This window comes from Ruditapes philippinarum, unplaced genomic scaffold (assembly GCF_026571515.1).
Source record: "Ruditapes philippinarum isolate M1 unplaced genomic scaffold, ASM2657151v2 ctg863_1_1_1_1, whole genome shotgun sequence".
In the NCBI taxonomy this organism is placed as follows: Eukaryota; Metazoa; Mollusca; class Bivalvia; order Venerida; family Veneridae; genus Ruditapes; species Ruditapes philippinarum.
Window position 1 is genome coordinate 287,862 of NW_026861574.1, and position 17,139 is coordinate 305,000.

The 17,139-nt window shown below is 32.5% G+C and overlaps 2 protein-coding genes across 3 annotated transcripts in view; both read left to right on the forward strand.

Annotated features, from left to right (window-relative positions):
• Positions 1-528: 528 nt before the first annotated feature.
• LOC132716218 (uncharacterized) lies at positions 529-4,676 on the forward strand. The gene has a single exon (XM_060699438.1). It carries the CDS (start codon positions 568-570, stop codon positions 2,659-2,661), a length of 2,094 nt encoding a protein of 697 aa, XP_060555421.1. The 5' UTR covers positions 529-567; the 3' UTR covers positions 2,662-4,676.
• Positions 4,677-9,920: 5,244 nt separating this feature from the next.
• LOC132716219 (centrosomal protein of 57 kDa-like) overlaps positions 9,921-17,139 on the forward strand; it is a 37,022-nt gene continuing 29,803 nt past the window's right edge. The window contains exon 1 of one of the 2 annotated variants that reach the window (XM_060699442.1): positions 9,921-10,077. In XM_060699442.1, coding sequence (XP_060555425.1) covers positions 10,054-10,077 — 24 coding nt within the window. In that variant the 5' untranslated portion in view covers positions 9,921-10,053. Of the gene's footprint in view, positions 10,078-16,106; positions 16,243-17,139 lie in introns of those variants that run through there. The other variant, XM_060699444.1, reaches the window with a different exon arrangement.

Below are 17,139 nucleotides of genomic sequence, written 5' to 3' on the forward strand. Positions count from 1 at the left end.
TACAGTTGCTGAATATTTTTTCAACAAAGGGAGACAACAAATGTCAGATTTGAAATAACTGCTCAACAGAGTTATCTTCTTAAAGAGGAAGTTAAAAATAAACAGTTAAAAATAAATACCCATGTTAGCAACTGGGAAATTTCTGAAATATTTTGTGTTTTCTTTAAAATATTGAAAATCTATATCATGATCTTTAATCTGCTGCAGATATAAGCAAACAGGTAATGATTTAATTTTTATTCTACACTATGAAGAATTTGATTTCAATTTCATAGGTTATATAAAAATAAACCGTGTCAATCAATTTTTACAAAATAAAAAATTAATAATCTTAAAAAAAATATAAATACTTTTCTTGCAACATAAAAATTGATGATAAAAACTTATCTTAAATCAATTTTTTATGAAGGAAAATTTGACAATTTAACCAAAAAAAGAAATGAATAATGAATAATTAATGAATAAACAATAATGATCTGATTGGGGTGATCTCGGATCAGAGAGGAAGTGAAGAAATTAAATATATTAAACTTTATATTATTTTAGAACATTAATGATATTTTCAGAATGTATCAAGTACCAAATTACACACAGACTGTGTCAATGAAGCTATCAGAGGTTCTGGCTGATATAGGTGTTAATGAGAGAATAGTGATGAAAACGAGAAGAACATGGCTTCTGTTTGAATCAATAACAAATATAAATGACCAACTACTTGATGAAATTGATAAATTAACATTCTTTTTTGGAAGCAGATCAGAATGTACAACAACAATTGGAATGAATTCAGACATAGATCAACTTATATGCTATAAAGAAATCCCTGTAATACAAGACTGGAGTGACTGGATACCTGGTTTACATAATTGTTTGATGATTCAAGATGATTCTGTATCTCCTGGATATTGTTTACTTCAATGTCTGAGATCTGATGCTCCTCTTCCTGCTGATGGTGAATCTGACCAATTCTTGTTCAAGGATAGACATGGAAGATTACTTTATAAAAATTCTATAGTATCTATATCAAAAATAGACGGTTTAGAAGTACATGGGCCAGCACAAACCAGAATAGGACAACAAGGCTACTCTGATATAGATCATGTGTTTGCTCTACATTGTACAACATGGCCGCAACAAGCTAGACGATGGTTGGATCAACAAGGTGAAGGTCAGTGGCCTTCTGCTGGAATGAAACAATATTGCAGCAGAACTGGATGCTTTGTCGTTTGTATTGGATGTAGTGGCAGTGAAAATGAGCAACTTGAATGGAGAATATCAACATCTTTAGCTGAAAGATGTTTAATTTTCAACCTGAATATTACACAGATTCGCTGTTATGTGTTGATGAAAATCATTTTAAAAACATTTATTAATCCATTCTATAAAGATGTTATTACAAGTTTTATGTGTAAAACTGTACTCTTCCACTGTATTTCCAAAACAGGTTCTAAAATCTGGAGAGAAAATAACTTACTTTCTTGTCTATCACTCTGTTTATATCTCCTGTACAATAATATCATTAATGAACATTGTCCACATTTTATCATACCTGGGAACAATTTAATGAGGGGAAAGATTTCACCTGCAGTCAAACCATATATCCTGGAAATACTCAACAATATCATCTTCAGTGAAGGAGTGGCACTTCTTGGGATTAAATGTGATCATCTTGGCTCCAAGCTTCATGACAAGTTTTATAACTTCTGTCGAATTAAGACAAGTGATTTCATTTCAGGATTACTATTTGTGGATATGGCTTTAGCTATATCTGGGAAACTGGTACTTATTTACAATCATCTTAAGGACAGTAGTCCTAATAAAACTGTAGAAATATTCAAGAAATATTTATCAAAGACAGTTAACTGTAAATATGAAGGTCTTGATAAGACAGCCAGTCATCTTACGACACCATGGTATTGTACAACACTTGGATCTGTACTGGCTTCACTCAACATCTATCAGCACAACACTGTATCAGCAGATGCCCTCAAACTCATCTCACTTGGTCTGAATACAGATGTTGCATCAAATAAACTGAAACTAGCCTCAATCTTATACTGTGTTCAAGAAATACAAAAAGCTGACCTGGTTCTCAGTGAGATTGAAAGAAGATATGATCTACATATTGTTGAGCCTGTCTGTTGTTGTTATTTTTATGAGAAGGAACTACCAAGACAAGGATTCTTTGAATTATGTGACAATCATAATGAAGAAGTCATACGATATACAACAGCATCATGTGTTACATTTCTGCCATGTGAAATTCACTGTGTACCAGCTGAACTCAGATATGAAATGTTTAGATCTACACAAGAGGACAGAATGGTTCGCACTAGAAATGACAACGATTGGATGGATTTTGCTGTGGTGGATTCCCTCCCTTACCTCTACTTTCTACAATACAAAATTAACAACCATCTTGGGAGACATGATGAAAAACAAGCTGCTCTATTTAAACTTATCCGAACCATAAAAGAGGAACCAAACCTTGGACATCGGGAAACAGCCCTAAATATTCTCGGAAAGTGTATGGAACAAGAAGGTAGAGCTGGAGACGCGTTACAGTGTTACTTGATGTCACTTAATCTAAGGGGAAGAAACAATGCTGCAAAGATTCATATCGCCACACTCCTATCTGTATTTATAAATGCAAGGACATAAAAGGTACGACAAATCGTGAAAAAGCAGGACAGTAAGAAAGAAATGAACAAGCTATAATTTGTATTCCTGCGAAACATTTTTTTCAAATGATATGATCCAAGCTATCGATCATACCAGCAATATCAACTTTGATTATACCCTTAACAAAACAATGACCTTATACATGTTCATCAAGATACTTTGACATGTTAAATTTGGTTTCAACCCTGAAGACATAAAATTCTTCTAGAGTATTTGAAAACCAGGCAGGAGTGTGTGCCCATATCATCACCTAGAATTTGGCCTGTATAGTAACAAGGAAAATAGTACATACATTCGTATGTAATATAAGTATATTGCATACTAACTTCTGTAAAAACTTTTTATGCTTGATGTATGAAAGATGTTATATTAAATGAATAACATGTCAACAGATATTTTATATTTGTAAACATAATCAAGGAAATCAATATATAAATATATATATAAAAAAAAGCACAGCCAATTTACTGCTTTAAAACAAACTCGCAAATTACACATCTTCCACTGAACAGAACATATGAAAATAGTGCAAAGCAACAGAAATGAAAATATAAATAATACAACCTCATTTTCCCGCATAAATATCTTTGTTCTATGAACTTATAAATCAGGTCACCAGTTTATTAAAAACATAGCTAACATTGACACAATCTGTCTATGTTTGAATGCTCTCGGAAAGGTGAGCATATACATTTGTTGTCGCTGCTTTGTCCGTCTGTCCGCTTTTTGTCCGGAACATATCTCTGAAACAACAAAAGGTATCAGCTTGAAACTTTGTAGGTAGATAGGTCTCATTGTGTAAATGCACAGTGCACAAGAACTATAACTCTGCCTTGCCTAATTTTGGAGATAGTGTCCTTTGTTCATTTTTACACTTTGAACTTTGTCTGGGACATAACTAAAACTATAAGAAATATAAACATGAAACTTTGTTGGTAGATAGATCTCATTGGTTAGAAGTACAGTGCAAAAGAACCATAACTCTGCCTTGCCAAGTTTTGGAGTTATTGCCCTTTGTTCATTTTTAGGCTTTGAACATTGTCTGGAACACAACTCTAAAATTTTAAGAGATATCAACATGAAACTTTGTAGGTTGATAAATCACTTTTGGTAGAAGTGCTATAAAAAATAACCGTAACTCTGCCTTGACAAATTTTGGAGTTATTGCCCTTTGTTCATTTTTACACTTTGAACATTGTCCGGAACACAACTCTAAAATTATAAGAGATATCAACATGAAACTTTGTAGGTTGATAAATCACATTTGGTAGAAGTGCTATAAAAAATAACCGTAACTCTGCCTTGACAAATTTTGGAGTTATTGCCCTTTGTTCTTTTTTTTTCACTTTGAACTTTGTCCGAAACATAGCTCGAAACCATAAGAGTTATCAACAAGAAACTTTGTAGATAGAAAGATCTCATCAAAAAGAAGTGCAGTGCAAAAAAAACGTAACTCTGCCTTGTCTAATTTTGGAGTAAGTGCCCTTTGTTCATTTTTACATTTTGAACATTGTCCAGGACATAGCTCTGAAAGTATAATAGATATGAGCAAGACTTTGTAGGTATAAAGATTTCATTGGGCAGAAGTGCAGTGCAAAAGAACCGTAACTCTGCCTTGCCTAATTTTAAAGTTATTGCCCTTTGTTCATTTTTACACTTTGAACATTGCCCGGGACATAACTCTGAAACTATAAAAAATATAAACATGAAACTTTGTAAGTAGATTGATCTCATTTGGTAGAAGTGCAGTGCCAAAGAACCATAACTTTGCCTTGTCTAGTTTTGGAAATATTGCCCTTTGTTCATTTTTACACTTTGTAGGTGGATAGATCTCATTGGGTAGATGTGCAGTGAAAAAGAACCATAACTCTGCCATGCCTAATTTTGTTATTATTGCTCTTTGAACTTTGTCCGGGACATAACTCTGAAACTACAAAAGGTATACTTTTCTGTGTCCAAATCCTATTTGGGGAGCATCACCCGGTTGAACCGGCTTTTGTAGAGCTATTGCAGTCACCCGAGCGTCCGCGTCGGCGTAACCACTTTTTTAAAGTTTTTGTAATAGTTCAAATATTTTCAAAGTCCATTGACATATGGCTTTGAAACTTTGCACACTTGTTCACCATCATGACCCCAACCTGTAGACAGGAGGAGGTAACTCTATCAAGCATTTTGACAGAATTATGCCCGTTTTTCGACTTAGAATTTATGTTAAAGTTTTTGGTAAACAGGAGGAGGTAACTCTATCAAGCATTTTGACAGAATTATGCCCGTTTTTCGACTTAGAATTTATGTTAAAGTTTTTGTAATAGTTCAAATATTTTCAAAGTCCATTGACATATGGCTTTGAAACTTTGCACACTTGTTCACCATCATGACCCAAACCTGTAAACAGGAGGAGGTAACTGTATCAAGCATTTTTTTTACTATCAAGCACTAAAAATAGTCGAGCGTTGCTGTCCTACTGACAGCTCTTGTTTGTTGTTGTTTTTATCTTGCAGGATATTAAAAACTTTTCTTTTACATTAAAGGTAGAATTTCATTGAAAATTGTAGTCATAGATTTTAGAAATGATTATTTATAAACAAAAATATCATTATTTGTTATTGATGTTATTGATTGATCCAATGAAACCAAGAAAATACGTTTTGTAAATATTTTTTACAATAGAATAGATATAAAAAGATATTTGCTATCCTATGGGACACGCCCAGGTTATATAGCTATATTCATAATTCCCGTGCTAAGTCGCAGTGGTGCTTGGGATAATCACGTGATACTGTTAACGGCAGTCATGGTTTCCTATCAATAACTAAAAAACGATTAGGCCTAGGAACTTCAAACTTGTTTTGGGGATTGTTCATGACAATTTAAGTGCATGATCCTTTGATTTTTGGGTCAAGGGCTCAAAGGTCAGGGTCATATTTACCTTGTAGGTAAAAACGGTTTCCGATTACTAGTAATAAATAAAGAACGCTTAGGCCTAGGAACTTCAAACTTGATATGTGAATTGGTCTTGGCAATTATATGACCCCTATTAATTTTGGGGTCAAAGGTCAACGTCATATGGACTTTTTACCTAAAAAGTTTCCAATCAATAACTAAAGAACGCTAAGGCATAGGAACTTTAAACTTGATATTGAGTTTGTTCAATACCAGTAGATGACCGAAATTTAAGGGTCAGAGGTTAAAGGTCATATTGACCTTGTAGTTAAAATGGTTTCTGATCAATAAATAAATAATGCTAAGGACTAGGAACTTCAAACTTAGCAAAGGTTTGTTCAGTACCAGTAGATGACCCCTAATGATTTTGGGAGAGAGGGTTCGAAGGTAAATATAGGTAAAAACGTATGCCAATCAATAAGTAAAGAACGCTTGGGCCTATGAACTTCAAACTTGGGGATTGGTCTTGGCTAGTAGATGACCCTATTAATTTTTGGGTCAAAGGTCAAGGTCAGATTGACCTTATAGGTGAAATTGGTTTCCGATCAATAACTTGACAACCCATGGGCCCTTGGCCCTGAAACTGCATAGTGCATTGCTTTTGGCCAGTAGATAATGTCTATTGATTTTGGGGTTAAGTGGTCAAAGGTCAACATACCATTGACTTTGTGGGTAAAGTAAGTAAGTAAGTAAGTAAGTAAGTAAAGTCTTTATTTACTGAGGCTACAGTTACCCAATGGTTACCCAATCTTCCATGTGGCCTCAAAACATAAATATACATAAAATATACATAATTTACATCATGGTTATACAGTGAAATTTTATGAAAACACAAAATGCATAATATATACATGAAAACAACAACAACAACAAAAAAAAAACAACAAAAAACAATGTACATTCAAACAAAATACATATTCAAAACACAATGAATGTACATTGTAAAAACGATTCCTGTTCAATAACTTGACAACACATGGGCCCTTGGCTCTCAAACTGCATAGGTGCATTAGTATTGGCCAGTAGATGACCCCTATTGATCTTGGGGTCAAGGGGTCAATGGTCAAGGTCACATTGACTTTGAAACTAAAACGGTTTCCTATCAATAACTTGACAACCCATGGGCCTTCGGTCCTCAAACTGCATAGGTGTATTGGTCTTGGCCAGTAGTTGACCCTATTGATTTCGGGGTCAAGGGATCAATGGTGAAGTTCACATTGACTTTGTTGGTTAAAAACGATTTTCGTTCAATAACTTGCCAACACATGGGCCCTTTGCTCTCGAACTGCATTGGTCTTGGCTAGTAGATGACCCCTATTAATCTTGGGGTCAAATTTCAAGGTCACGTTGACTTTGTAGGTAAAAACGGTTCCCTATCAATAACTTGACAACCCATGGGCCTTAGCCCTCAAACTGCAAAGGTGCATTTGTCTTGGTCAGTAGATGACCCTTATTGATTTTTGGATCAATGGGTAAATTGTCAATGTCACATTGACTTTGTTGGTAAAAACGGTTTCCGATCAATAATTTGACAACCCATGGGCCCTTGGCCCTCAAACTGCTTAGTTGCATTGGTCTTGGCTAGTAGATGACACCTATTGATTTTGGGGTCAAGGAGTCAAATGTCAAGGTCATATTGACCTTGTTGGTAAAAATGGTTTCCGATCAATAACTTGATTGGTGCATTGCTCTTGGTCAGTAAATAACCCCTATAATGGTGTAAAGGTCAAAATCACATTGACCTTGTACGTTAAAACGGTTTGCGATCAATAACTCAACAACTCAAGTTGCCTTGGTGATATTTTTATTGAACTAAAATTAATTTTTGTATTCACATTTCAAGATCTAATATACATTTGTAATATTACAAAATGGCTTTCATTAAGGAGGTCTACATGATTCATAAAATGTATGCATACCGGGTATATTATTTGTTAAGATTTGTTATAACTTTGTCATAAAATTGCTGCTCACAACCATTGTACACATTTAACAAACATATCTTGTTTACAAATTAATTGATAAATCAATCCCAGAAGCATTGAAAATAATAAAAATCATTGCAAAATAATAAATGCATATAAATTGTAAATTTGTGTATGACAACTGAACAAAAACATGAAAGACTCAACCAAAACAAGCGTTTGCTTCTTTGCCTAATTATGTAGTTGCAAGGCCATGAAATGCAAACCAAATTTAAGAGTGATTGTAAAAATAATACTATGAGTACAGCAGATTTCGTACAGAAAATTTTCTGATTGGGAATAAAACCGTAAGTCTTTAAAACTTAAGAATTGTCATTATCTTGTGTAAGTTCTTGGTAATGACTAGTTGACCTTTAGAAACCAAAAGAAAAAGACTTAAAATATCTTCTTTTAAAAAATTCATAAGAGCTAGAGCTTAGATTTTTGGCATAAAACATCTTCCAGTGAGTGTCTACCAAGTTTGTTAAAAAAAAGCTCTGGATCAGAAATGGCTCTGTCCGGGCGTCATGGATATATTCTTATATGTATATAGTAATAACTTTAAAAAAATCTACTTTTGAAAAACCCAAAGAGCTAGAGCTTAGATATTAAGCATGACACATCTTCTAATCTGGTGTCCCGCCCCGATGGTCATTGATTTTCCTTATATGTCTATAGTAAAGACAAAAATAAATCTTAAAAAAAAACAAAGAGCTAACGCTTAGATATTTAGCATGATATTTTGGATTTCAGGGTGAAAATTGTCCCTGCCCCTGGAGGGTAATTGATTTTTCTTATATATATGTATACACATTGTTTTCCCTTAGCAATAGCAACCAGTACTGTTTTTACACATACAAATATGAACTTTGTGATTTCAGTTTTAGATTAAAGTTTTTTTAAATGCTTTTTATAGATTACAATATTACTTGTTTCCATTTAATGGAGAGTGTTATATTCATGTGAGCGATTTCAGGGCCACCAAGGTTTTGCAAGGTGTTTTTAATTTTTGTGACTGGCAGTAGCTATAAGCACAACTGGCAGCTAGCAGAAGTTTTTCCGTCAAGTTTTTGTTCCTTGTATAATTATCCTAGGTCTGTTGAGCAATATATTAAGTCTACAGAACTTTGCAATTCTTACATTTGAAGAGAGTCAAGTAAGAATTATTTTTTGTGAGGGACCACGGCTTATACCTGAAGTATATTGTCACATAAATGTCATTTACTGTGTTGTTTATCATACTAATTGAAGAAGCTTAATAAAGTTAAACATTTATTGATAATCTGTGTGGGTAAATGGACCTATTTTATCATACCCATAGGATTGTTAATTGTAATGGCAGGTTATTTGCCCTCAAAATTGGAAATTTAAATTTATCATTGTTACCTATACTAAACTCAAGTAAGAAAATATCTTTATGGATGAAAACATCACAAACATCTTAGAACAATATAAAAATCTCTTGCAAAACTGTGTTAATTTTTGACAAGAAAGACATTTACATGTATTTTCAATTGGGAATATGGTCATAAATATCGGCTATAAAATCGGCACACAAAACAAAAATAAACAACAACAAGAAAATAACAAGAAAAGCAAAAACAAACAAACAAAAAACAAATAACTGGAAACTGTTCAGGGAAGCCTGTCTCAAATTCTAAGTCATAGATGTTGGGATATGACAGTATAGATACATATTTATTTCAATACACATAAGGATAAAATATGGTGAAGAGCAACAAATAAATAAGTAAGATGTATGAATTTATAAATAAACATGTCAAACAACATGATAATACCAGGTATTTCAAAAATACAGTTAAAACAAACGTCTTTTTGTTTGGTAAAGGAAACTGTCGGATATATCTAATATTTTAATAAATTGACTTTAATTAATTACATATTAATCAGATCCTGCATTTTTGGCTAGTATACTAGTTGATATAAACATATGGATGAATAAATAAAAATTATTTGAAATTTAACTACTGTCTAATTCAGTCTAATTACAAGAAAATAAGAGGTAATTGATTAATTTATAGCCATAGATATTTAATTCAAATAAAGTATCACTTATTCCTATATTGTATTAATATGTATGAGGATAATTATAAGGCATTTAAAAAAAATTTGGGCCATCATGCCTTTATAAGGGATGTTTTTATGTGTTAGGTCAGGAATATAACAACATTTCTGATTAGACATAGAAAAAAAGAAGACTTTTTGGAAAAAATACGCAGTCTTGAGACATGTTCTGTTTGGTAAAATCAATAGGGCTGTCAGACCTTAAGTCCGGAATGTACGGTGTACGGTATCTAGACTATTACTCCATCTGTTGTTTTACAGAATAGACCAATCAAATAACTGCTTACATTTTGCTTCCGGCGGGGAGATGAAAATGAAAATAGACGGAAAGGAATTTGAAAAACAATCATATTGAAAGAATAATGCATATTTGAACAATATGGACGATGAATTCCAAGAAAACGTAAGAAATTCTGTTGGTAGCATTGTTTCATTTACCGAAAGATTGCGTTGTTTGCTTAAATCGGATGATTTTTCATAAATCAATCGTGTCACATCTTGTAAACAAACCAAGGGAAGCAAATCTGATTTAAACTTCTCTTTCAATTTGCTAAATGGCTGAAGATGAAACATTAATACCATATTCACAATTGACATATGCAACAATTTTATAACTATGCTAGCTGTCTAAAATATCAGATTAGATTGTAGGATGGTCCCCTATGGTACCACTGTTCTTATTATTTCCAGCAAATTGTATAAATAAAAAGAACTTGAATTTACTATTTTATTAAATTGTGTTTAAATGTCGCATCTTGACTTTAAAATGCACATGTCATTCATAGAATAACTCAATGATTTAAATTAGAATCATCTACGGTTAGTCTGCCATGTTTTGAATGGGAGCATAAATGGAGAGCACTATGGTACCGTGGTATATATATAATGTAAATTGATGGCCCTTTTTGGCTTTTAGAATAATTTTTTTCAACAGAATATGACGTCACTACAGTTTCAGCAGACGACCTTCACTTGTTGGAACATGAAATTAATATGAATAAGGCATAGCTTCAAAGCGAGCTCGATGTACCTTTTACGTGAAATAGTATGAAATAATCTCAAATGCAGTGACGACTGCGTGTGACGTCACACGTACTGTGTTAAATATGGCCCCGTCCCTGTCGTGAAATGAATAACGAGTTTTGAAAACGTTGATAAAACTTTGTTTATTTTATTTCACTCTATAATTTTTCAAGCGAAATAAAGATTATTTTAAGTGAAATAAATGTAAAACTTAAAACGTTTGCGACATTAAAATAGCGTTGTTGATTTGTTTGTTTTGCACGTGCTGTTTGGCGCTACATTGTGACGTCACGTAAACAATACTTTAAACGTCTGTACAGCGTTAACGACTGAATAAAAGATATTGGTGTTCGGATTCATTATCTTAGTTAGACCATTTTCTTTAAATTCTAGATAGTTTTCACAACAAAATTCGACAAAAAATTGTTTTTATTTATAAGATTTCAAACAAAATGGCGCCTTCGATTTTCATTTTTTATACACAGCTTCCGTTATTCTGGTTCCCTGTCCAATTATGGTTCCCATAGACGTGTGCGGGTGACCAGTCTACACATCCGTTTTCAGTCAGAATTCCTCAGTTTTTACCGTTATCTTTAAATTTGAAAGGTTGCGATGTGTCCAATTTGGTACTTTGGACGAAAGTTTTCAAAAACATCACTTAGCAGGTACTCGCGTTACCGTAAAGCTCGCTTTGCGAGCAGGCCCTTCGGGCCAGCTCGTCGAGCTCGCTATCAATTTAACTGATAAATATGGGGTAAAATAAAGAGTATTTTCAACACATGCGGGCAGCTTTGGATTTTTTATCAATGACAGAAATTTATTTGAAATGAAAATATTTTTAACAATTTCTATCCAAATTAAAAAAGGAACACTTCCAGTTTCACTTTCATGGTGGAAAGAGTATTTGGTGGCGTTCAGTGGGTAAAGAAACAAATTTTCTGCTTACACCGGAATAGGAAAAGACGCGGTACCCGCGGGGAGTACTATACCTATTGTGCTCTGAAAGAAAAACTATACTTTCATCCCCTAAGAACCTGAAAAAAATCTTTTGGGTAGGGGCAAATTTGTTGGGTAGGTAGGGACACAGGGAAATCTGTCATTATTTTATTAAATCTATATATAATATAAACAAGGGATACAAGTCGTGGCATTGCACTACCAGCACAGGTTCGTAAAATGCATTCACACGTGTAAACTGTATAAAATATCCTCTATTCAACCAAAGTTATTGTAATTTGTAGAAGTTCATATATGAACGAGTTATTACCCAAGTTCTACTACAAACTCTTCATTTAAACCTGTAACATTGCAGGAAATAGCTAACATTTCAATATTTTCATTGGCTGTCAAACTGACGTCCATTATGCAGGTGTGTTTATATTCCGAGTATTTTCATTGGCTGATGATGAAAAGAGCTATCCGCCGCGGCTATACGCTGTCATAATCCGGATTATTATTATTCATTAGCCAATGAAATTGACACTCATTAAGAGAAGTAGGGTTTATGCAAAATGGAAGCCGAGGATAGAAATTTTAAAAACAAACAAAAAAATGTTACAATAATTTGTACCAGAAGTTAATGATTTCATCAGTGATGGTAGTAGATGATTGATTTTTAACTGATTACATGATTAAACTTTTTTATATGAGCATACATTTGCATTATATAGAGGATATTTGTTTAGTTCAGTGTAAGATCGGAATATATTTCACCGAGTGAGCACCAAAATGTATATTTCACGAGTGGCGCAGCCACAAGTGAAATATGAACTTTTGGTGTTCACAAGGTGAAATATATTTCAATCTTACACTAAACTAAACAAATTTTCTTTTTATTACATGCACAGAAACGTTTTAAAAAGACATTAAACCTAATACTGAATGAAAAGCGCGCCAAATAATAATACAACGTGAAGTCATTTACGATGTCATGTCATTAAGTTGGTACCCAGTACTCAGTGCACGCTGGTATTTCACTGAAACAACGTAAGGGTTTAAATTATAAATATCGTTTTATTTTACAAACCAAAATTTTACAAACCTGTGTAAAAAATGAAACACGAAATGTTAATTTTAATAATATCTTGTCCATCATACCATGTATCAAAGTGAATCATTTTTTTTTTAAATTATCAATTCTTGTATGAATGTCCAACAATGAAAAGATAAAAAGCTGTATTGTCATTGCCGTGGTATTCATTCATTTATTATTTCACTATATGGCAAAAAACACAATCAGTTCTATCAACTTATGTCATTGAAATGCAATGTCTAACTCTTGTTCAACAAAAGAAGTATGACAAAAATTATGGTTTAATTTATTGAAAGCAGAACTCTAGGAAATACTTATTTTAGAATCCATGTATTTTGGTAAAGAAAGCTAACAAATTTACATTGTCTATCTGAATTCTGAAATACATACACTTCCAAATAATTGTGTCCGCAGAACTCTAGGAATTACTTATTTTGGAATCCATGTATTTTTTGTTGGTTAATCTCTGAGAAAGAATTGAGAAAGCTAACAAAATTACATTGTCTATCTGTAGTACACTTCCAAAAACTGTCCTTGAATTGCAATTTACGCTACATATCATTTGTGGGACTGTCAGCTTATTGTAGCTGGGTGTACTTGTCTTCCATTATGATTATGCATTCTAAGTCGGCCTAAAATTGCTTGTTGCATGAGACATGCCTCCAGGTGTCCCAGGTTCAGTTCTTAATTTCCTAACACCCGTTAATTAAAAATTGTCAAAGAAATCCGCAACCAATTTTATCTGTAAATGAAACGTTCTTTCTGGATATACCTGTCAGTTAGTGGCTGCAGGTGACAGCTTCTGATTCTATACAAAATTCAAACGACGTAGCAAAACATGGGTAAGAAATCTTGTTCTTGTAGTTTTCAGATTTTTAGTCATTTTGATTGAACTTGCAACCATGTTAATCATTAGTAACGTTAAATGTAAAATGTTTGTGCAGTTAAAAAGTACAATTAGACTTAGCAGCGTCAGATTTACGAACTAAAGCAGTCATAAGGACGTCAGAAATTTAGACTTGATTTCTTAAGTCAGAACACTTTAAAATTATTAAGAATATTGACATGCACATAGAATCCAGATACATGATCATTGATGTAGTAAAATTTTATATATACATTATGTAGTAAAATTTTATAGTTATTATCCATTTACAAACAGTAAATTATTACAAATCAATGTCTATGCAAATATGCTCAATATTAGATAAAATTTAGACTTTTCCCTCGTCCTAGTATGGACTGCATGGTATAAATTGTTAAGATGTTTAGGTCCGTTCACAGTGTATTGATCGACACCCCGTAAGTCACAAGTTTTAATTACCAGATCGCATGTCACAGCCGGCATTGTCTCTGATCCACTGATTTGTGTTACGGCACATTGTGTTGTATCGAGAAGAGATAAAGATCTGTCCACTAACTTGTTTAAAGACAAGATTTATATACAAGATTACTGGTGCAAACATACTGTAAATTCACTTAAATTTGTTGGCCTGAAATTTTTTGGTTTTATCAAAAAAGGACTTTTTTGTGAACTTATAGATTCATGAATGGTCTGCTTTTGGAAAAAAGAAATTCATGGATGGTCTGCTTTTGGAAAAAAGAAATTCATGGATGGTCTGCTTTTGGAAAAAAAAATTCATGGATGGTCTGCTTTTGGAAAAAAACATTCATGGATGGTCTGCTTTTGGAAAAAAAGAAATAAAATGCAAGTAATAAATATGATACAAAAATCATCTTTATACAGTCCTTGAAATAAAATTTAATTGGATTGTAAATTTGTGGATTGACCTATCCATTACAAGGAAAACAATGAAATTTAATACCCCACAAATGATAATGATTTTGCAGTCGTACAAGAATAAATCAATATGAATATGTCATGCTGTATAATGGTCAATTTATTTAATGGAAGAGCCAATAATTATTTTACTAGTGCTGTACATTAAATCTTTACGAATGAATAGATTAAACGCTTTTTAACGGGACAATTTTGTTTCGCTTATTATTTATTTAAAATGTGTGTGGTATTATAATTGATCAGTTATATTAATTTAGTTAGTATACACTGTTACACACCAATTTTGTGGTTGTTATTAATTTAAAGATGAAGTGTTTTGCATTGATTTCTTGATACTTTCAAGTGTTTTATAGTATAATTCTATTTTTTACTCACAGTAAAAATGGAAATCTTCTGACAGAATGAATTTTTGTTTTACAGTAACTTTTAACTGAATTTTTTTTTAACATGTGGTGTTTTGAAATTAAACATAAATTTCTTTTATTGTTTTCTTAATAGCTTTATTATTGCAACTTTTTTATTACAGTCATCTTCAATTTGCTCATGGTACTTGAGGGTAAAGATTTTGTCAAAAGATCTGGCTATCCATTATTTATATACAATTTAGAAACTACTTTGATTGTTGAAAGTGTTATTCCATTTACCGGGGTGCGTTAAATTGATTGATGAATTCAATTTCTTTTCATACATTTAATTTTCTATGTAGAATCCATGGACTTTGTTAGTTCCGTTTAAATGTGAATGACTTATAATTAAAAGAAATCTTGTTTTATTAAATTTATTTCAAGTCTGTCCAATATAAGTTACTAAGAAGTACATACATGTACAGTATTGAATTAATAGAGTAAATCTTTTGTTGGTTTTTGATTAAATTTCTTCAGATGCTTAAATTTGTACCAATTTAACTGTGGCACATTATACCCAAATTATGAACTGACCTAGTTTTAAGTGTGTTAATAACAATTAGGACTGTACAGTTTTAAGCAATATTCGTCTTGATCGTTGTCATGTAGCCCAGACTGTAGTACGGTAAAATATATTGTATAAAAAATAAAAGTTAGTACAATAGTCTGATAGACTAAATTGACTAAAAAAATTGACATGAAGTAGGTAAAACTTCATGCCTTCAATTTGGAAACAATAGAAAGAAATTATGAAATTTTGTTGCCAAAAAACACACAAAAAAACTGGAATATACTATACTACGGGCATTATCAGATTAGTCATAACTTGTCACGCCTTATCTTTTGACAATGGGCGTCAATTTGTAGAGCAATTAACATTGTTTCCTTTTTGTTATCTTTTTATCTGATTCTTCAATACACAAGGTGTTTGAATAATTTTGCTGTGAAAAATTCCTTTCGTACTTACTCTATGCTTACTCAAGTTTATTGTTCTATGAATACGATAGCTTCTTGCGGCTCGGTATAAGTATATACATGTAATACTATACATGTGTAATATACAGCTTTTGTTGTTATTTACTGCTTATTACATACATGGCAAAGATAGCATTGTTTTTGTTTATTTCCAACTGAATGAATATGAAAGTTAAATTTGGCTGTTGATTTATTTGTTTGGTTGTATTGGGCAAGTTAGCTCATTGGGTCATAACCATACTTACATTTTGTGAGCAACAGCTAAAAAGATAGTAAATTTCAGTATGAGGACTTTATTTCTTGGATGGAAATTCTTAGTTATGTGAAAATGAGGTAATGTTTTTTAGTTAATCTTTTCTTCAAATGATATAAATTTTAGTAAGTTGCATATTATTTGTCATCATCACTTATGATGATGATGACAGCCGGCCTTTATCACTTGTGTCACAAAAGTCCGGTCACCCTGGGTTGTACTCTGACGGTCTGACCAGATTGTAGAACTTCTGCCTGCTCCATCATATCTTTTTGATAAAGAAACACTAGCAAATTTGCATGTTCCAAGCTCAAAGCAATTCATACTTCTCTGTTAAAGGGTTGTTTTGTTTTTATCTTTATCTAATAAGTAATCAAGAGGTCATAGAAGCAAGGTTTATTTCATTTTTAGTAAGTTTTAATTTCATTTTTGGTAAGTTTTACACTTGAGTTGTGCTATATGTATAATCAGGGTTTTCATTGTTAACAGATTGGCAATACATATCATCAATTGAAATGATGTTAAAATCAACAGTTGTATTTTCATCCTGTAGATTAAAATACCCCCCCTGACCCTGAGCAAATTGGTTGTTTTTGTTGGCACATCAGTGTTGCCTCACATGAAAATGAAAACCTTGTATAATTATTAAATGGAATGAATATCAATGCTCCTTGACTAGTTGACATGGTGCCAGTTTGAGCCGTAAAATTGTGTCACACCCATACTAATATTTGCATATTTTAAGCTGATAAAATCAAAATAATTGGTATAAGCAAAATCTTAAATCAAATTTACTCCTTAGCGGTTTGAAAGTAAAACAAACATATTCTTAAAAGCCCACTTCACAATTTGGGTCTCAATAGCAAAATAAGATAACGTGCTTGCGGGAAAGTTTCACAACAATGCGCTACTGCAAATTTTGTTTGCCTCGTAACATAAATCTATGTGCATAGCATACAAAGATTTTCGACATTTTG

Excerpts from the sequence above, each read along its gene's own strand:
- LOC132716218 (XM_060699438.1), top strand. The coding sequence starts at position 568 with ATGTATCAAGTACCAAATTACACACAGACTGTGTCAATGAAGCTATCA.